General features: G+C 36.5%; 1 protein-coding gene and 1 pseudogene across 2 annotated transcripts in view; one reads left to right on the forward strand and one right to left on the reverse strand.

Moving 5' to 3' along the window:
• LRP6 (LDL receptor related protein 6) overlaps positions 1-22,418 on the reverse strand; it is a 133,798-nt gene that overhangs the window by 97,415 nt on the left and 13,965 nt on the right. For both annotated transcript variants that reach the window (XM_019643293.1, XM_019643292.1), the window contains exon 2: positions 15,743-16,136. In XM_019643293.1, coding sequence (XP_019498838.1) covers positions 15,743-16,136 — 394 coding nt within the window. The remainder of the gene's footprint in view (positions 1-15,742; positions 16,137-22,418) is intronic.
• Positions 1,884-2,260, forward strand: LOC109383126 (histidine triad nucleotide-binding protein 1 pseudogene; annotated as a pseudogene).

Consider the following 22,418-nt stretch of genomic DNA (forward strand, 5'->3'; position numbering starts at 1 on the left):
GCAGGTCTACATTAAAGAAAGGAAGAACATTAGAGAAGGAATAACTATAAAAACTTATTTTTCTTATTCTTAATTGGTATAGCAACAAGTTTGTTCATAATAACAGCAACAATGTATTTCATGATTACAGCTTATGTAGAAGTGAAACAATGACAGCAATGACAAAAGGGATAGCAGGGAGGAATATTTTGTCTCATTCAATTTTGCTATGAACCTAAAACTGCTCTAAAAAATAAAGTCTATTAAAAAAAAAAAAACCAAAGCCCTTGTTGCTTCAGTTGACTATTCTATAAAAGTTGGCACTCACTTTTAGTGGTAAGATTGGTACCAAATCCTCATTTGGTACACTCCCAAAAGGCAGCTAAATCATGTATCCAAAGAAAGTAATGAGAAACAGGGCCTGAAAGAGATCAATGATATTCCTAAAATGTCACAAGTGGGTGTCTCCAGTCAATGCAATAATCTGACAGCAGAATGAGGGTCTTCTCCACAGCTGTCACAATATATTTTTCCCTATGCTTCAGGCTCAGAATCTGCTTTATGAGAGACTATCCTTCTCCAAGAAGCACAGAAAAATGGCAACGGGTCTTAGAGAGCCAGTAAAGAAGCATTCATGACACTAAGGGATGCAGCACTGAAGCTGATCCAAAAGGAGTAGAAACTACTGATCCCTGTTCAGAGGACACTGTAGAGAGATGTGATGTTGGAGAACCGTGGCAGCTGACTTCACTGGGCATTCCATTTTGCAAACCCAAACTCATCATTCAACATGAGGGGAGAAAAACCCTGGAGAGACAAAAGAAAACTTTCACTGGATTGTCCTCCAAAATCAGATAAAGTATCCTTTGTATCCAAAGTAGATCTTGGGTGATGATTATCTGAGGACTTTATTTGGGCCAGGTGAGGGGACAAATCTGAGTTACAATATTTTAACACTGTCATATGAAAACCAATTTATACCCTTTAGTATAAGTGCAGTGCAAGACAAGACTAGAATGCTCTGCCCTCAAATACGTGTCATCCAGACATGGCACAAATATACAGTAGCTCTACAAGTGTGACAGACTCTACTGCTCTAGGTACTAAAAGAAATTAAAGGTTCATTCTATGGATCAGAAAAGGATTATGTGAACTAGAAAAATTCCAAAGAAAGTTTACAAAAGAGCTTTAAAAATCCCCAGCAAGCTTTTTCAACTTTCCAATTTTTCACATCAAACCTATTCTATATAATTTTCTTATTGGATCCTTTAGGGGTTTTTCTTTGTAGTTTTTCAAAATTATTCTGTAACTTCAAAATTTCCAGATACTTTACACAACTAAAGCAGATTTGCCAACAGAAAGCATCATGGGGTCAATGAATATCAAATAAATCACCACGAGTTATAACTACATTGAAGAGGTAAGGGAAGGTCATTTCCAGCACTAAAATATATAAGATATACAGACTGTTAAAGCTGTATAAGAGAATGAATAAGAAGAAACCTGTTAATATGGTAAAGGGTACCTGTTAAAAGCTTGAATGACATAAAGGTGTCATTCTTTAATAAGAAGCAATATTTACTTTTAAGACAGAGTTAATCTTTAAAGGGGGTGTGGGCACCAGCCAATAAGAGAAAGGTGTAAATTTTTCATTTAAAGATCAGCTAGTAGAATAGAAAACACAAGACTGCTAGCAGAATAGACTTCAGGATGCAGGGGGGGAAAAAAAATCCCCGAGGAGGGGGGAAGCATTCTCTAGATTCTCTCCTAGGATATGACATAAACATTTTCTATTATTAAAATGAAAGAGGCTTAAAACCTCCCTTAACCCAGCTACCTAAAAATTAGACTATGGCCTCCCTCCTTCTGAGCTTCTCGGAAGGCAGCGTGGGAGGGAGGCCACGATGGCAAATGAGATTGCTAAGGCTCAGGCCGCCTGGCCTGGTGGCAACACAACCTTCAGCAAGATCATTCGCAAGGAAATCCCAGCCAAAATCATTTTTGAGGATGACCAGTGTCTTGCTTTCCATGACATTTCCCCTCAAGCACCAACACATTTTCTGGTAATACTCAAGAAGCATATATCCCAGATTTCTGTAGCAGAAGATGATGATGCAAGTCTTCTTGGGCATTTAATGATTGTTGGCAAGAAATGTGCTGCTGATCTGGGCCTGAAGAAGGGTTATCGAATGGTGGTGAACGAAGGCTCAGATGGGGGACAGTCTATCATGTTCATTTCCACATTCTTGGGGGTAGGCAGATGAACTGGCCTCTGCATTAAGCATGTCTTAGGGGTCATTTTCCCTTCTTAGGCAATGATCAGTTCTGCAAGTTCTAATACGTTAAACAGTACACTTATTTTTTCTGTGTATGGACAGATTGAGGAAATAATTGGAAAAATCTGTACATAATAAACAACATTGTTGCATGGTCAAAAAAAAATTAGACTATGAGGTAAACACCTTGACGTCATCATTTTATTTTGGACTCTTCCAAAATTAATAATTGGGGCACACATTTTAAGCAGTAGGTTTGGTTTGGCTTAGTTGTTTTGTTTTTGTTTGGGCAGCTAACCTAGCTTAGAAACCTATGGTTACCTAAAAGTACCTAATAAGGTTGCTAAATTCAACTATCTGTGTAATATGTTCTGCAAAGATTTTTCTATTGGCATCATATTTAAAAGCCAATTTTTGCATCCTTTAGGATACTAAATGCAAGTGTTTGATAACTGCCATGGCTTCTCAAAATCCAGGCTACAGATTCATATAGGAAAAGTCTCTCTTCAGAAACAGTTATTACTAACTCTCCACTTATGTAGCCTATTTGGCCTCTAATTTACTTTGGTTTCAATGGGTTCTATTTTGACTTTGAATTAAGAGAAGATAAACATATTTACTTGATACTGAAGAATTAAATATATGTGGTTACAGCTCCACTTTGCAACAGTATGCACATCTGCTAGTCATCAAAAATCATGTAAACCATTACCAGGTTGTTATATGCTGTTCGCTAGTGTTCATACAAATATAATTTTATTACTGTATCTGCCCTCATATCCACTTGCAATGCTTTCTGGAAAATAATTTTTAAATAAGTGAAGAGTAGAAGATAGGCCTCTTTTTAATTAGGAAATAATTAAAGTAAGTAAAAAGAATATTAAGTTTTCAAGATGCCAGAATTTCTTATGATAGTAAATATATCTCAACTGACAATCAGATTAGATACAAGCCATTTTATGCAAATTTATTACAAACCAAAGCATGTAATTTTTACAATTAGTTAAGGATAAAATAATAAATTTTCCAAAATATTCACAAGCCCCTAATCTAATATTTATACTCGATCTGAATCCAATGTCCCCCCCCAAAAAATTAAAAAATGTTCAGTTTCAATAAATCTAAATTGACGTGATAAATTTTCACCCTTTACAAGATATAATTATATACAAAGATGGCTAATTAAGAAAACATTAAGAATTGAGTCATAAAAATTAAGAAAACCAGATCTATACCAGATCATAAATCCCTTCATGATCCTTGAAGTTATTTATATAATCCTAACAATAATTTAAAGACTTTATTAATACACATGTTAGTTAAGTATTAATAATGCCCAATACATATCCCCAATAAGAAAGTTATGGTAATTTGGTAACAAGATAACCAGAAAATCCTCCTTTTACAAAACACCTAGAACCACTGTTTTAAACCAAGTTTTATTTGACTTATATATTGCTGTGGTCTAAAATGTGTCTCCTCAAAATTCTTACGTTGAAATCCTAACTCTCAATGATGATAGATGGTATTAGGATGTGAGGCGTTTGGGAGATGCTCAGTGGAGAGCAGAGTCCTTATGAACATAGTTAGTTCCTTATAAAAGAGGCTCCAGAGAGACCACCCAGGCTCTTTCCCACGTGAAGACACAGCAAGAAGTCACCAACTATGAACCAGAAAGAGGGCTCTCACCAGAAAGGGACAATGCTAGCACCTTGATCTTAGACTTCGCAGCCTCCAGAACTGCAAGCAATAAATTTCTGTTATAAGTTTCTCAGGCTGTGGTATTTTGTTATAGCAGCCCAAATGGCCCAAGACATACATATACACAAAATAAAAATATATAAACACTCCTTTAAATGTAGAGCTAAGGTATCATGAAACTAGGAGAATTCTCTAGAAAGCCAAAAATGAACAGGGAAGTAAAGAGTAGTACATGCTACAGCAACCCTGTAGGATTTTCTCATGTCAGAAATTGAGGCAATTCTATTTCAGTGGCAGGGAAGAAGATAAGGCCTCAACATACAAGAAGCACTGCGTTTTAAGTAAGATTTCTGCACAAAGCCCAGACCTTCAGGGAACAAGGAGAAAAATTTGCCACTCGCAGAGCGAAGCAAAGCATTTTTTCTGTCTCAGTCTAGACTAAAAAGATGGGAAAAATCAACAAAGACTGTGTAACCAGGAGACAGCCCTCACATAGGTTTAGAGTTTAAAGTTATTCTATTGACATATACAGGAACTCCAAATTCTAAAAACTAAACATAAAAGAAGATCCCTGCTTGAACAGGGTGATAACATAATTGTACACACTTGTCAAAACTGCACACTTGAGGTCTGCACATTTTACTGTATATCAATTATACTTCAATTTAAAAGCAAAAAATAAAGTTGTCCCTGGAAACACTTCTAGCATGCATAGCAAAAGCAAACCAAAACCCCTCTGGAGGAATATGCCCCCCATGAAGCCACTCAGGATTCTCATAGACAACCCCTCTGAAGATCAGCTCACAATCCAAAACTAGAAAACACCTAAGGAAATAGTTCACCTTAAGCAAGAATCAGCAAATATAACAAAGAACAGAAGTGGAGTTCTAAGAACTTCAGACAACGGAACAATCTGATGGAGACTGTAAATATTTTAAATGGTTAAAACACATAAAAGATGAAATAAAATACATGAGACAAGACATCATAAGACAGTAACAGACATCCTTAATGAAATACAAGAAATGCTCCTCAGTGGATGCTAAAACAAACAATAGATAAGGAACTAAAAGTTTCCCTGGTACAAAAGAATGATTCCACAAATTACTTGAAGGATATAAAAGGAAAAGCTCAATGTTACAATAAAGATATTCCACTTTCACCATCTGAACCTAATGAACAACCTCAGCATCACTACAATTGGACATTATGTACTTTCTGATGTGATGATTTAAAGTACTCAGTACTACCTATGCCAAAATGTTGAATTTATTGATAACCAAGTCTTCTATTATAAATTTCACTTTATAGAAAACATAAAGGGATATAAATAAGTCAAAGATCTCTTAGAAAATTCAAAATCTGGAACTTTCTACAGGGTATCTACAGAATCTTTTCAATAAGTTAACAGGGTGACAAAGAAAAGGGGGGGACTGTTCTAGAGACACTTAAGAGGCATAACCAAAGGCAACCTGCAAACCTTATTTTGGATTGATTCAAACATACCAACTATAAAAGGACATTTGAGATTATTGTAGATATCTAAATATGGACAGCGTAATTTTTTACTGAAGAATTATTCATTTTGGGGTGTGGAAGACAATGGTACTGTGGTTGGAGAAGAAAATGTCTATTTTTCAGAGATACAAAATATTCACAAATGAGATGTCACTGGGTGGTTTGCTTTTAAATATCTCAGCTACTAAAAGAACCTAAATGTCTAAACAGAGCAGAATAGTTAAATAAACTATGGTACACCCACACAATGGAATACTATGTAGTCACAAAAAAAAGAATGAGCAAGATCTCTGAAATGATATGGACTGATATTCAGGTTGAATTGTTAATTAAAATTGAAGTGCAAAAGATCATCTTTACTATGTTACTCTTTCATGTAAGAAAAAAGGGACTATAAGAAAATATATGTGTCAGCTCATTTGTGCAAAAAGGATTCAAGAAAATAAAACCCAAAATTAATGAGATTAAAATATCTATAGATGATAAGTGGGAACAGGATATCAAAGGAGGAACCAGACCAATAGAAGGGATGGAAAGGAAGAATACTACTCTAAGTACAACTTTTTGTGTTTTTTCTAGCTCTGTGAAACATTGTTTCACATAACACCAAAATAAATCAATAATTAAAATCAACCAGAACATGGGGGGCGGGGGACAGGGCGGGGTTCAAAACAGATTACAATCAGTAATAAATCAATTACAAAAGAACAGCCGCATTGCAATGAGTGGGAAAGAAATTACCTAAATAAATTTGGAAAACAGTATTTTGACTCTACTGGCAATACTTTCATCAAATTGAATTCTAAATAGTAAATGTGTTTCTCACAAGAGTATAGGTTAGCAATTCTGAAACCCTTATACATGAGAATTGAGCAAATGAAAAAATATACAGCAGATGAGAACCAGGTATCTCACTATCACAGAATGGAGTAACAAAAAAAGAAAGGGAGAAAACTATAATGTAATTGTGTGGTGGTGGATTGGAATTGGAGCTATCAACATGAACTCGTGTTTTAAATATGTAGATACAGACAGAAACACATATAACTAGGTGTATGTGTATATATACGTGTATTTCCTAACTCTGTCCACTGAGATGGCTTTTAGCGAAGAAAGACCAGTAGCAATGAACACACCTAGCTTCCAGATCTTAGTTTCTAAATACCATTTTCCAGAACTCCTTAAAGAAATGGTTGATTCCAAGGATGAGGCAAAGGACACGATTAAGTCTGGAACATCTTGTGTTGTCAGACTGTAAAAAAAAAAGTGCTTAAAAAATAATGAGAGACTATCAAAAGGACACAGAAACAAATTTGAAGGAGATCCCAATGGCCAAATCTGAGACAATATGAGCAGAGAAATGATGACGGTAAATGATTATAAGAGAATAAAACAAATGTCCATGAGTCCATACTAATATAAATAACGGAATAAATAAATAAGTGGGAGAGACAGGACAGCTCTTCCTTAAGGTAGAATTCTAGCCAATAATGCATGTAGAAGAAACAATGGAACTAGAAAAATCACTATTTGACAAGTACCACAGTAATAACTACTGCAGGCAAAAACCATTAAAGAACGCTAAAATTAGTGGATAAAAGCATGATGAGAAACAGGATAATTACATAGTTTCAAATACTTATTACAAGGAAACAAAACAGCAAATGCAGTTAAAAAAAATTAAAACTGGCAGACACCACCATAAGCAAGTGATCCAATGCAACACTGCCAAGATGTATTGGGTTGTCGGAAAAGTCATGACGCATGTTTGCGACAGATGGCACTAATTCATTTTTGGAAGTACTAGCGTCATTCGCATCTATGTTATTGCCATGACATTTGACTACTGACAGTTCTAGCTTCATTCTAAAAAAAAACCCAGCAATTTGGTTGAGTTTTGGAGATTTTACAAGTTGAAGATAGAAGACAAAACTGCATTTTTGCCATATTTTACTGTTTTACTTCCATAAAGGGAAGAATGTACATCAAGCTTGTGAAAAGTTGCATAAAGTTTACAGTGACAATGCTCTACAAGAACGTCAATGTCAACAATGGTTCACAAAATTCCATGCAGGTGATTTTGATCTCAACAACGCTCCTCGGTCAGGGAGGCCCACCAAGGTTGATGACGACAAAAGAAAGGCATTGATCGAGTCAAACCCACGTTACACGACACGAGAGATTGCAGAAACATTGAACATCTATCATGCAAGCATTCACAACCACCTGAAGAAGCTGGGATACATAAGCAAGCTCGATATTTGGGTTCCGCATGAAGTCAAAGAAGTTCATTTGATAGCGCGTATAAACATCTGCAATATGTTCACTAAACTTGAGAAAAACAATCCTTTTTTGAAGCGACTAATAACTAGTGATGAGAAGTGGATTGTTTACAACCATGTGGTACACAAATGGTCGTGGTTCCGATGTGATGATTCGCCTCAAACGACATCGAAAGCAGATATTCATCAGAGGAAGGCTATGCTCTTAGTGTGGTGGGATTTTAAAGGTGTGTTTTTTGAGCTCCTACCAAGGAACCAAACAATCAATTTGAATGTTTACTGTCGGCAATTGGACAGTTTGAATGAATCCATCATTCAGAAACCTCCAGAGCTTGCTAATTGTAAAGGAGTTGTGTTCCATCGTGACAACGTGAGACCACACACAAGTTTGATCACCCGTCAAAAATTATTGGAGCTTGGATGGGATGTGTTGCCACACCCACCATACTCGCCTGACCTTGCGCATCAGACTTGTTTCGCTCTCTTCAAAACTCCTTGAGTGGTATAACGTTCAATTCAGATGAGGCTGTAAATCAGCACCTTGTTCAGTTTTTCACAAATAAAGACAGGTCCTTCTATGAACGAGGAATTATGAAGCTCACTGAAAAATGGAAAAGATTATCGAACAAAACTGGCAATATATCATTGATTGATCTTTGTTCTTTATATAAATAAATGACCTTTGAAAAACATAGACAAAATATGTCATGACTTTTCCAACAACCCAATACACAGTGTACCTGCTGATGCCCTGAGGAGAGCAAAACATCACTTCTGCGGTATTCCAGTAAAAAATGTATAACTTTGCATCTAATCACAAGAAAACTTCAGAAAAATCTAAACTGAAGGACATTCTACAAAATGACTGACCAGTAATCATCAAACAGTCATGGATATGAAGACACAGGCTGCTAAAATACCCCAGATTAGAGAAGACTAAGGAGAAAACAACTAAATGCAATATGGAATCTTAGACCAGAAAAAGAACACTAGTGGGAAAACCGGAGAAATTCAAATATGTATTACAGATTAGTTAATGGTATTGTATCAACATTAATTTCATGATCTAGATAACTATTCTATGGTTACATAAAATGTTAATATTAGGAGAAGCTGGGTGAAGGTTATACAAGAACTGTATACTATCTTTGAAATTTTTTGTATTAATAAGTCTAAAATTATTAATGTACTATTCTTTCTCTACTTTTATGTAGGTTGACATTTTCTCATAAGTCTTTTAAATGAGAGGTATAAAGAACTTCTTAAAAAGCAAAATACAGTCACTGATATAAAAAACTCAATTGATTCATTATCCATTGTAAAATTAGGCACAGCTGAAGAATTAGTTATTTGGAAGGTGGGTACAAAAATTAACCAGAAAGTAATTCAGAGAGATAAAGAGATAGAAGATATGAAAGCAAGATTAAGAGAAATGGACAAAATCAGACAATCCACCGTACACGAAATAAGAGTCCCAAAGGAGACTAAAGAAAATGAAGGAAAAAAATAATGGATAATTTTCTGAAATTAAAAAATATTAATAATGATTAGAGTCCAGAAACCTGAGTTCTAAATGGGATAAATAAAAATATAGCCACATCTAGACACAGGGTAGGAAAGCTGCAAAATATCAAACATTAAGGGATGCTTAAAGGCTGCTTTTAAGCAATGAGAAAAAAGGAGGGTAAAAAAACCTTACAAAGTAACAATAATTAGAAAATAGCAGACTTATAAAAGCAGCAGTTTAATAATATCCTAGAAGGACTGAGTAAAAATAACCGTTACTCAGAATCAATTATTTCAAGAAAAAAGGCAAAATGTATTTTCAGACAAAGACCAAGAGTTTACCATTAACAGACTTATGCTGAAAGGAAAAATTTTTTTAAGTATTTATTTGTATTATTTTAGTTATAGTTGACACTATTATTTTATATTAATTTCAGGTGTACAGCATAGTGGTTAGACATTTATATAATTTATGCAGTGATTCCCCTCAATTAGTCTAGTATTCACCTGGCACCATATATAGTTGTTGCAACATTATTGACTATATTCTCTATCTATGCTGTACCCTACAACCCCATGAATATTTTCTAACTACCAATTTGTATTTCTTAATCCCTTCACCTTTTTTTTACCCAGCTCCCCAACTCCCCTCCCCTCTAGCAACCATCAGTTTCTTCTCCATTACATATGAGTCTTTCTTTTTTGTCTGTTCATTTATTTTGTTCTTTAGATTCCACATATAAGTGAGATCACACGGTATTTGTCTTTCTCAGTATGACTTATTTCACTTAGTGTAATATCCTCTAGGTCTATCCATGTTGTCACAAATGGCAAGATTTCATTCTTTTTTATGACCGAGCAATATTCCATTGAATATAAGGTCTGACAATTAAGTTCGCAAACTCATCCTAGAAAAAGTGCTGCACAACTCATTGCTGAATATCACTACAGTCACCTTCGAAGTACTCCCCTTGGGAAGCTATGCACCAATGCCAGTGCCTAGTCCACCCTTCAAAGCAATTTTTAACTCTTTCTGGAATGGCCATCAGAGCTATCATCATATTACCCTTGATGCCCTGAATGTCATCAAAATGTCTTCCTTTCAATAGTTCCTTTATCTTCAGGTAAAGAAAGAAGTTATTGGGGGCCAGATCAGGTGAGTAGGGAGGGTGTTCCAATACAGTTATTTGTTTACTAGAGAAAAACTCCCTCACAGACAGTGCCATGTGAGCTGGTGCATTGTCATGATGCAAGAGCCATGAATTGTTGATGAAAAGTTCAGGTCACCTAACTTTTTCATGCAGCCTTTTCAGCACTTCCAAATAGTAAACTTGGTTAGCTGTTTGTCCAGTTGGTACAAAATAATAATGAATAATCCCTCTGATATCAAAAATGGTTAGCAACATCGTTGCAACAAGTTCACGAATTTAATTGTCAGACTTTGTATTTGTACCACTACTTTATCCTATCATTTACTGATGTGTACTTCGGTTGCTTCCATAGCTTGGCTATTGTAAGTAATGCTGCAATGAACATAGGGATGCATCTATCGTTTCAAATTAGTGTTTTGGATTTCTTCAGGTATATACCCAGAAGTATATATCTGATTCATAAGGTAGTTCTATTTCTAATTTTTGTGAGAAAACTCCACACCAGATTCCATAGTGGCTGCACCAATTTGTAATTCCACCCAGACTTTTGTTGAAAGAAATATTAAAACAGAAGGAAGCTGAACCCAAATAGATTAATTCAAATGCAAAAAGCAATGGTAAAATAAGAAATTTGCTCAATGAAATCTAAAAACACAGAATCTATTAAATAAATATATAAACTAAGGCTACCATGTTGCATTTCTAAACAAAAAATTTGCAAAAAAAAAAGAACAAACAAACCATGGCTTCAACAAGATACTTTTTTTTTTTTAAAGCAAGATACTTTTCATAAAGAACAAAGCACCACAACACATGGAATCGAAAAATTTCAACTAAGAATCTGGCTTTATCTTATCTTGGCCAAAGGCCTTCGTTTCTTCAGCCAAAAAGTGAAGGCATTTAGTGAGAAAATCCTTAACATTCTCCACCAGTCCTAGGATTTGATGGGTAAAAAACAGGGTTCTCCAATTACCAGGACATCCTTCAAAAATGGAGCTGGATGTGGCATAAAACAAGCTCCAGTGAGTATGTGTGTGTGTGTATATATATATATTTTTTAAGATTTTTATTGGGGAATTGGGGAATGGGAACAGTGCTGGGGAATTGGGGGAAGGGGAACAGACAAGTTGCTGTCGTTTTGTTCTTCAGTCTAGTTGTGGAGGATGTTGCTTCACTGGCCCAAGTTGGCACCATCATGCGCTCTTCCCAGGTGAGGCAGATCAGTCGCCGGCTTCTGGACGGCCCCTCACTGCGGCTGCTGGCCGCTCATGCTGGCTGCTGGCTACATACGGTAGCCCATGGCAACCCACTGCAGCAGGGGCTGCAGCCCACGCCGTCGCAGGCAATTCACGGCAGCCCAGCTCCAGGTTGAGCTGTTGTTCAGCATCTTAGCTGTAGAGGGCAGTGTCACTGGCCCTCATGTGTGGGATCCAAACCGGGGCCCTCTGGCATCCCAAGCCAGTTCTTAACCATCGCGCCACTTGGCCGGCCCCAGTGAGTATATTTTTATAAAGTGTGATCTTAATAACGTCTGTTGAAAAAACTAAAAATCTTAATTATGTTTAAAATAAATTATTGTAATGAAAGCCATACTGATTTAGAATTCACAAGCTAAAATTTACATTTGCTTCGAAAATGCTTTCTCCCCTAACTAGGAAAACTAATAGCATTATAAAAGACAATATAAAGTCCACTCATTCAAAAAATATTTATTGAACATCTACTATGTGGCAGAATCTATTTTAGTCATCTGGGATATACCAGTGTATATTTTTAAACATATCATATCATGAGTATAATTGATAAGGAAATTATAAACCATTCTTTTTCCATTGAGTTAGGTCTGCTAAGATTTTTAAAGAACTTTTAATGCTATTAATATTATTCTTAACGATGAAAATGTATTTTTAAAATACATAGTTGATCCTTGAACAACATGGGTTTGTTTGAACTGAGCAGGTCCACTTATACATGGATTTTTTTCAATAAAATACTGTAAATATATTTTCTCTTCCTTATTTTCTTTTCTGTCGTGTACTTTATTGTAATACATATAACATACAAAATATGTACTAATTGATTATGTTATTAGTAAGGCTTCCAGTCAACAGTAAGCTATTAATAGTTAGGCTTTTGGAGAGTCAAGAGTTACATGTGCATATTCAACTGGATGGGGGTGGGGAGGGATGGTCGGTGCCCCTAACCCCTGGGTTGTTCAAGGGTCAACTGTATATTATTCAAAGCTGCTCAGCAGAAATTCACTTCAGACTGAATCACTAAAGTCAAACTTTTTAAAAAATATCCAAAATGATTTGGAATAGGAACAGATCCTTTAAAAGCAAAAATCCTTAGGACTGCCTTATTTGTACCTGAAACAGAAGGCACTCCACATCACTAAAATTAGTATAGTCATTGTGGAACAGATTAAGGAACTCTACCATTAGGAGCAGGCATATATTCAGGAATAAAGTAAGGATACTACTTTCTGTAACTATGGTTGTTCATTGCTGGAATGATTTCTATACATATGTATTCCTGTTCTTTCCTTATTCTGAATTGTACACTGCCAATCACTCAAAAGAAAAAATCTCAGACTAACAAGAGGCCAAATTTAGGGAGGGAAATAAAAATCATCTCTTCAGTCTAGGCTAAATGGACTGATTACACAAAGAACTCCATACATCCGAAAGCACACAGATGTCTGCACTAGTTCCCAGGGCTCAAACAATGCCAGTCATTCAATAGCTTTCCTTTTACATAAGCTGATGTGAGAGAGCTCAGTCAGCTCTTCTGAACCTCATAACCCAGGATCCTGGAACTCCAATAAAGCCTACATTTTTCCTCAGCACTGTTTTCATGTACTTTCTCTGGAAAGAAAACTTCATTTTCCCAAAAAATAAACCTGGAAATCATCTCTTCTGTTTGATAAGTGATATACTCAATCTAAAATTACTTTTCAATTAAAACCACAATCCTTAACACAAATCTAAGATCAACACTGAAAGGCTACTTGATAGAATATATTTTTAAATGCACGAGTCTAAAATATAATTTTAAATACACTTCATTATGCTAATTACCAAATGCATACCATTTGTCTGCATTGTTTGTTTCATTGCATAATTTTAAAAAGCCGTAAGATACAAAATAACTTCCCAAAAATTAAAAAAGAAACTTTAAGAGAAGAACTGTTGGAGGGAATGTAAATTTACACACACACACACACCACTAACCACAGACATCAAAAATATTCTTCACTAAACATCCCTCAGAGCTTAAATAACACAGCTTTCTACTTTCAAAGCACATTATTATTGATTCTTATGGTAATATCCTTTATTAGCTGAGTCTCTGCAAATTCTCGCTTCAATATTGGGAAGTATCACGGATAAATTAAAGCCACAGAAACTCTAATGTGTTTTTTAATCATGTAACAACTTACTTCCTAAGACACTTATCAGAACTGCCACCTAGAAATAAAGCTCATTAGTTTTAGGGGACAAAATGATAATGACTCATTTACTCATTAAATTATTAGATCCTGAATAGTCAAGAGCTGTCTATAAATTCAGCTCCCTTGAATATGTACTATCACATTATCATTATCCCATACAGAAATGACCCAATGCTGCTTCAGAGCTGAGGCAATCAGGCTATTTTATCCACCTAACTTCCTTAAGAGCTCTTGTGGCCCTTCTAATTCCTTTAACACTCTTCCCCTCCACACATATACACTACGTAATGCAAATAAACATATTTTGAAGAAGGGAAAGTTCTCTCTCCCAAGTTTTCTGTCCTTAAATAGAGAGCAAATAGTTAAAGATATTCCCACTCTCTCCTCAACAAGAGTACAAAAAGCAGAGCTCAGAACATACTAACCATTTAATAGGTATCTAGGTGAATTTCCATCATCACCCTTACAGTTATAAGACTGAATTTGTCAAGACTGAATTTGTCAAAAAGAAAAAAGAATTATCTTTTCACCAAAATATTACTCCTCAAAACCTTATGTGTTCCACAAAGCAGTAACTTCAGAGACATTTTCAACACTACCTGAGACAAACTTCGTTGGCAAAACAGATTACATTTCTCAGAAATATGGTGCAAGTTCTCAACAACCAAATTCATCCAATCAGTACAATTTACTGCACATCCAACATCTGCGACCTCCTGGGGACACTCAACCCTTTTGCCTACCACAAGAGCCACTACAATATTTTCTGATTCATTATTAAGAGACCATCTGACTTTAGCAGGTATATTAATGCCCCTCTAAAAAAATATGTAACTTTTATGTTATATAAAGCATATATAATGTGTTTGTTTTCCAGATAGTCTCATCCTAAAATTTCACCATATTATTGTCTATGTAATCTTTTATAATCAAACAAATCTTTTCATTTGCCTACAACAGGGCATCTTCTTCATCAAATAAGGCCTGATATCAAGATAAAGGAGCATATACTATAAACCTTTCTTTCATTTTCCCAAGTTTTACTTTATTATATAATATTAATCCACTCCCTTTTATAAATGTTTTAAAGCATTTCATCATACTTGGAAGTCGAAGAGAACAGAGTATTAAAATACTTACAAGTTATCTTTAGATTTTAATCAATTATTAGTAACTCATTTCAGGTTCATGTTCAGATAAGTTACCTATATCTAGCCATAACAGACTCTGGCATGACAATACATTCAATAGAGAAATATCAAGGAATGGTAAATGGCAGGACTGAAGCATGGTAACAGAAAAGCATGAGGGAACACAGTTCACATTTTCTAATGGGACTTATCCATAGCTTCAAGTTTCCCTTCTCACGTGAAAAATAAACTTTTATAGCAAATATATGCTTAGCTAATTAGAAATAAATTATTTAACTTTATTTTTCATTTGACACTGACATTAATACTTCAGTTTAATAAAACACTAGTATTACAAAATGACTGCGTATATTAAAAACGTTATAACATGCAGGTTTCTTTAATCTTGAGCTATCAAACACTACTCTTGTTACATCTTCATTCCTTCTTCTCTGCCTTCTAATAATCCTCTCATAATTATAAAAAATAAATGCAGAAGAAAAACCAAGAACTATAAATATGGTTATACCATAAGTGATATTAGAACACAAAACTATTTACAGAAACACCTTACTTTAAGAACACAACATGTATTCCCATCTTCAATCCAACTTGACAAAGAAGCCCAAAGAACCTAAAATGTGGTTTTTGATCTTTCTTTTCTCTTCGGGGTGGGAGGGGGGTGTCTGTGCTAGTGGAGAGAAAGCGGGAAAAGGAGATGCAACATTCTTTGTACATTACTTACCCACTTGAAGGATCTAAAGCAATAGCTCTGGGTTGATCCAACTCTTGCCAAAATAAAACTTTTCGTAAAGATCCATCTAAATTAGAAACTTCAATCCGATTAGTTTCAGAATCTGTCCAATATAATTTTTCTCCAAGCCAATCACATGCCAGCCCATCAGGGGACAATAATCCAGAAACGACAACATTCTGTACACTCTCAGTTTTGTTAAACTCTGTTCGTTTAATGGCTTCTTCGCTGACATCACTCCAGTATATCAAGCCGTGACCAAACACAAAGTCCACTGCAGCAGCATCCTCCAAGCCTCCAACTACAATCGTAGCATTCTCTTTGCCATTTGTAGCATCAACCAGTCGTAAGTCCCGTCTGTTTGCATAAAGCAACAAAGGGGCCGCTAGAACAAAAAAAAGAATAATATGTAAGTAAATGGAAAGAAATCTAGTGGTTCTTATAAACTAAGTTTCAAATCAGCATTAATGAACAAGTACTGTCAAAAAAAAGGGTTAAGAAATCTATGGAAGACTCTTAAAATCTTTTCACAAATGAAATATTTTTGCAGCATTTTATATACAAAAAGTTGCAAGAGAGGGAATTCTAGGACAGTCTTTTCTTGTCTGCCAGATAAAATTTTAAAACTTGGCCATACCAAGAACTGGCAAGGATATGGAGCCAGTGGGACGCTCATACTCTACTGGGGGAAATGTAAAATATAAAGACACTTTGGAAAACAGTTTGACAGTTTCCTAAAAGGAAACATACAATCTACAATATGATCCAGGCGTACCAGCCTAGGTATTTACTCAAGAGAAATAAAAGCACATGTCAGTCCCAAGACCTGTACACATAAATGTTCATAGCAGCTTATGTGTAATAACCCAAACTGTAATCAACACAAATGTCATCAACAAACTAATGGATGAATAACTGTAATATATTCATACAATAAAAAGTAATGAACTATTTGTACATGTAATATGGATGAATCTCAAAGTAATTATTTAGAGTGACAGAAGGCAGACAAAAAAAGAATATATATTGCATGACTCCATTTATACAAAATTTTAGTGATCTAATGTGACAGAAAGCAGATCAATGGTTGTCTTGGAGGTAGGGGGAGAGGGAGAAAAAGAATGAGAGGCAGGGATTATAAAGGGGCGTGAGTATACTTTTGTGGGCGATGGCTATATTATACTGACCATGATGATGGTTCCAGACATGTATACATATGTCAAAACTTACTAACTTTTTTACTACACATATGTGCAATTTAGTGTGTAAAATTATACCTTAACAAAACTGTTAAATAAAGTCTGTCAGAGATAGTTCTTAACACAAGTATTTTGTTCTCTTTTATATTATCAGAATGACCTGTAAGACCTAATACCAAAACTAAATATAAAGCCTATCCTAAAGAATATTTATCTTTGCAAAAACTGACGTTCTTAGGACTGAAGCAGTATAAATTCTATGGTTTTGGTTTTTTTAAACTATCTGTTCCAAGTTTCAGTCATTTAATTTCCTGGTATCAATAGCAATTAAAGATCTAGAGCACCACTATCCAACAGAATTTCTGTGATGACAGAAATGTTCTCTCCACTTATGCAATAAAGTAGCCACTGGCCACATATGGCTATGGAGCACTTAAATCGTGGCTAGTGTGACTAAGAAACTACAATTTTAATTTTACTTTATCTTAATTCATTAAAATTTAAATAGACATGTGCTATAGCACAGGCTGACACAAAGAACACAAATGAAGTAGCAAAAACAAGACCAGAGTTATGATACAATAATCTATGAGATCTTCTCTCAAACTTACTAAAGGTTTAAAAATGTGTCATCCAAAGCCAAGATCAAGTAACATTTAAAAATAGCCACTTCTTCCTTAAGAAATTAATTTTTAAAAATTAAGGTGCTCAGGGCCGGCCAAGTGGCGCAATGGTTAAGAACTGGCTTGGGATGCCAGAGGGCCCTGGTTCAGATCCCACATATGAGGGCCAGTGACACTCCCCTCCACAGCTAAGATGTTGAACAACAGCTCAACCTGGAGCTGGGCTGCCCTGAGTCCTCAGCGACAGCATAGGCTGCAGCCCCTGTGGCAGTGGGTTGCCACGGGCTACCGTGTATAGCCAGCAGCCAGCGTGAGCGGCCAGCAGCCGCAGTGAGCGGCCGTCCAAACAACAGCAACTTGTCTGTTCCCCTTCCCCCAATTCCCCAGCGCTGTTCCCATCCCCCCAATTCCCCAATAAAAATCTTAAAAAAAAAAAATTAAGGTGCTCAAAAAAGTGATGTTTAAGCCAATTTATGGACTATGTCTGCCAAATGGAGTTATGAAGTCCACTATTTTCATCTATAAGTACAACAAACAAGAACTTCCTTTCTAACTAAGCTTAAATCTAACTTTCTTAGTCAAAAACAAATGAGCAGATAGCTTTTTAAAAAGTGACAAAGTCCTTTCTGCTCATTCTGTGTATTTACTGCTGCTGTTGGCAAATTAATAAATTTCCCTCACAGGTTCACTTTTAACTCATTTCAGGCCTTCACACATCACACTGACTTATCAGTCCCCATTAGTGGCCACTGCATTATCTTATATTGAGCCCTTCATACTCTGGACCAATTATGAAAACTAGGAAGAAGGTCCCTATTAGTTAAGCGTGGAACGCTAAGAGCTACACAGGGCTAAGAAATAGCGCAGTGCATTTACAATTTAAAACCCAAGAGTAATAATAATCTAATATTTATTGGGCACCATTATGGCACTATTCTTAGAAAATTGTGTACCAAACCTGTAGATGGCATTAGGTGGCAGCTACATGTCTTTTATGACTTCCAAGTCAAACATTAACATTCCTACTGAACATCTGGTCTACAAAATCCAAAGAACCTTCCTGGTCACTTAAGGCCTCCTTCACAGTACATGGAGGAAAAAAGTTATGTGTCGGGGCGGAGGTTCTGGACAAGTTAATTTCTTTTCAGTTAGCTGTACTAGTTATAACTGAGGATTTTTAAAGGCCTGTATGTAAACCTACACATCATTAAAAGGAAATCCCAGAGTTCATCCTAACTACCCTTCTGATACTTGAATACTTTCTACAATATTGTCACCTGTATCTATTCAGCAATATATTAAATGGGATGTCTGAAAGGTAAAATTTGATCTATAATACTGTGTTAATCTACTAAAGAAATACACTGGACCCACCACACTTGCCCCTAGTTGTAGCATGTATGCCATACACTCAGTACCTTCCATTCCCAAGAAGTTCCCACCAAGTAGCCACCATCCTCTCTTTAGTGGAGCCTTCATCCGTGCACAGGAATCCTTATTTTCCTTTATTAACTTCCCAAACTATCTCTAAACATTTTCTACATTCCTAAAGACAACTTTCATGCTTTGAATCAGTTGTTCTCAGATTATTTTATAAAATAATCTCAGTGATGCAGGAAGCAAGGTACATGTCTTAAATCCTCAACATTTTAAACTTCTCAAAAATCTCTCTATATCCCATCCAATCCTCCTTTATTTTGTCCTCAGTCTCAAATGACAAGTTGCCTTTCCTCCTTTCTAAAGTTAAAGCGATATTTTTGGTTCAGCCTCCCTACCGCCTCTCTATCAATTGTTCTCTATTTCTTATATCTTTAATGTTCCTGACAGGTGCTGGCCATCAAAAAAACTGTTTTAATAACCCTAACCTTGCTACCACCAATAGCATAATTATATTTCTCCTAACCACAAAATCTTATATATTGGTATACATTTCATACCACCATCCACTAACTATTAACTCCCTCAGTCTAACTTGCCACCCATCACTCAGTTGAAACTGCTTTCTCCAAGTCTTCATTATCAAATCCAAGAGCCTTTTCTTAGTCCTTATTTTTTACCTTTCTGCATTACCTTTCTGCAGCATTCAATATGGATATGTTGACCACATCCCTACCTACGTAGAATGTTGTTTTACTATACTATTATTCTTGTTTTACTGGTCATGTTTTGTCTGCCTTTTAGTTTCAAATCTTCCTCCCACTTCTAAAATATAGGTATCCCCAAGATTCTCTGCTGTTACCCAAATAAAAGAATATAGAAAATTATTCAAGTTCGCCAGGTCAACAAGAAACTCTACCCAAGTAATTTTCAAATCATCTCCAGCCTAACTTTCAGTTCTGCACCTATTAACTTCTTGTTAGCCATCTCTTCCTGCTATTAAATTAAATCCCCCCCCCCGCCTCCACTCAAAACCCTCAAGAGTCAATGGTACCACAATTTTCCTAATCCTACTGGTCTGCCGTGGAGCAGCCCAATGACTACTCCCTTTCCCTCCAGTCTCCAATTATTGTCTTGTTGATTCTTCTTTAGCATGTCCTTAAATCTGCCTCTTCTATTTTCAGAACCACTATCCTACACTAGACCTCCATGATCTTACAACTAAACTACACTAACAGTAAGTGATCTCAACACTCTACCTTCCCTTTTCTAATACTTCTACTTTAACCAACTCAAAAAACTTTGATTTCCTTCGCCTAAAATAAAAAGCCTCAATACCTCAGGCCTCCACCAGGTGATTGTACCTGTAAGTCTGCTTGTTATGGGCTCTGGGTCACACAAACTGGCTTTGAAGACATCGTGCTCCATCACCACAGCGTACTCATTTTCCTGCCCACTCCACAGGTTGCTCTCGTCATCCCAGTAAGATAGTCTTTCAAGGCTAGATTCACACACCTTAACTATTCCATAAACCTTTCCAATTGCTCCATTTTCCTTCTTCGAGCCCTTAGGGTCTTCACCATTTTTTTATATGAACATTTTTAAAACTGTATTTTCTATTTCAACTAGGATCTCTGTCCCTTGGGAACAGCAGCCATATCTTATAACTAACTTTATCTCCAACCCCTAGCACAGTTCACTGCCCACAATAGTAATAAGGTAAACATATTAATATTTAAAAGAAATTTTCCAAAACCTGATCTAAAAATATGTTTGGCATAAACCCAAAAGGATTTTTACATTAAGTATTGGCCAAGTGCTCAGAAATCCCCATTACTTACTGACCCGGCAAACTGGCTTGCCCCAAGTCTAATCAGGCTTCTCTCTTCTCCACAGACCCCTAAGCTTGGGCTAGCTCTAAGCGTAAGCAAGCCAATGAACTTCCAATCCTCTCTTAAAGACTCATTCTGAGCATCAGCTGACTACAGAAAAAGACATCTCCTGTTCATCAGCCCTTGTCATCTGCTAACCCCCACCAGCTTGTCCCACTCTCTCACAAAGAGCCTGTTGTCACTATTCACTCTTACTGTAAGAGAGAAGCTTTTGTGTTTGATTTTGAGATACCTGCATATCTTGTGGTCAGAGCATTCTCCCTATTACAAGAGTCTTTTAGAATAAAGTCTCTCCCCGCCTAAGACAGGATTTATTTTTATTTGATACTTGCAGAGTACGTGACTGGGATGTGGACTGAGCTTCACCTACGGACCCGCACCAACCCCAGCCTGATGATGACACTTTATGAGCCATTGACATTCCTCTTCTCGTTCACAGATTCAAGGATCTTTCCTTCAATTCAACTCTTCAAACAGTGCTCCAGATATCTTGTCTGTTGCAACATGGCAAGGAGTTCCTTTTATAATTTCAAGCAAAGAAACATTCTGCTTCGGCTCTCTGAGTAGCGAATCACACCCTGCCTCCTGAGCGGGAATACACCCAGCTCTTCTGGGAGGTCTCCTTCGTTCTCCCCACAAGCGAATGCTCTTTCCCAGTTCCTTGAAATGTTTATGTCTGATTTAATTATGTAAACCCACAGGTAACGCTCACTCTATTGGGCATCCTCCCTCTTCTTCCACTGACTGCCCACTTCACTATTACAGAACTAATTCAGTTCAGTATCTTCAAAATGGCAAAATTTTACTAAAGACAATTCAGAACTTCATAGTCCTCCTTGGGAAACATGGGAACTCCCCACACTGGCTCACCTAAAACATCTCCTTTCTCATCACCCTCTGCTCCTCCTTCCTCCTTTTCACTACCCTTGACCTTTCCTTCAAGTCCTTTGAGTCCTTAATCCGCTTTTAACACCCCAGTCTCCTCCATTCCTCTATCCCAGGGGTCAGCAAACTGCTGCTCACAGGCCACATGCGGCTCTTTGGGTATGTTCTGTCTCGAAAGTTTGCCAACCCCTGGAAGAGCCAATCCTGTCCCTCACAACAACTTAAAAAATATTTGAGAGCCATAAATATATTTTTACATAATCACCATTATGTGAATAATATCCTTTAAAGATTTTACAAATGAAACTAATACTTTTACTTTCATTTTCAATTTTCCTTCAGGGCCACATGTACGTACCCAAAGAACCTCGCGAGCCGCAGTTTGCCGACCCCTGGAGGCTCTTCCGTCTCAAAAGTTTGCCGACCCCTGCTCTATCCACTTCTCTTTCCACTCCAAACCCTCATCTCCCTATAGATCACTCAAGCTTTAAGGCTCCCTTTTCCCCAGTAGGGACTCATGAGGGACTCAGGGATCTGAGGTTAAAAATATGAATTGGAAACAGACTGAATTTTTTTATCCACTCAGATGAGCTTTAGAGATACCCAGACAGCCCTTTGTCTCTCTTCGTTCCCTCACCCAAAATCTGGTCCACAATCTCCATAAGATTATACATTAGGGCAAAGAAAATCT

Source organism: Hipposideros armiger, unplaced genomic scaffold, assembly GCF_001890085.2.
Source record: "Hipposideros armiger isolate ML-2016 unplaced genomic scaffold, ASM189008v1 scaffold_76, whole genome shotgun sequence".
NCBI classification, from domain to species: Eukaryota; Metazoa; Chordata; class Mammalia; order Chiroptera; family Hipposideridae; genus Hipposideros; species Hipposideros armiger.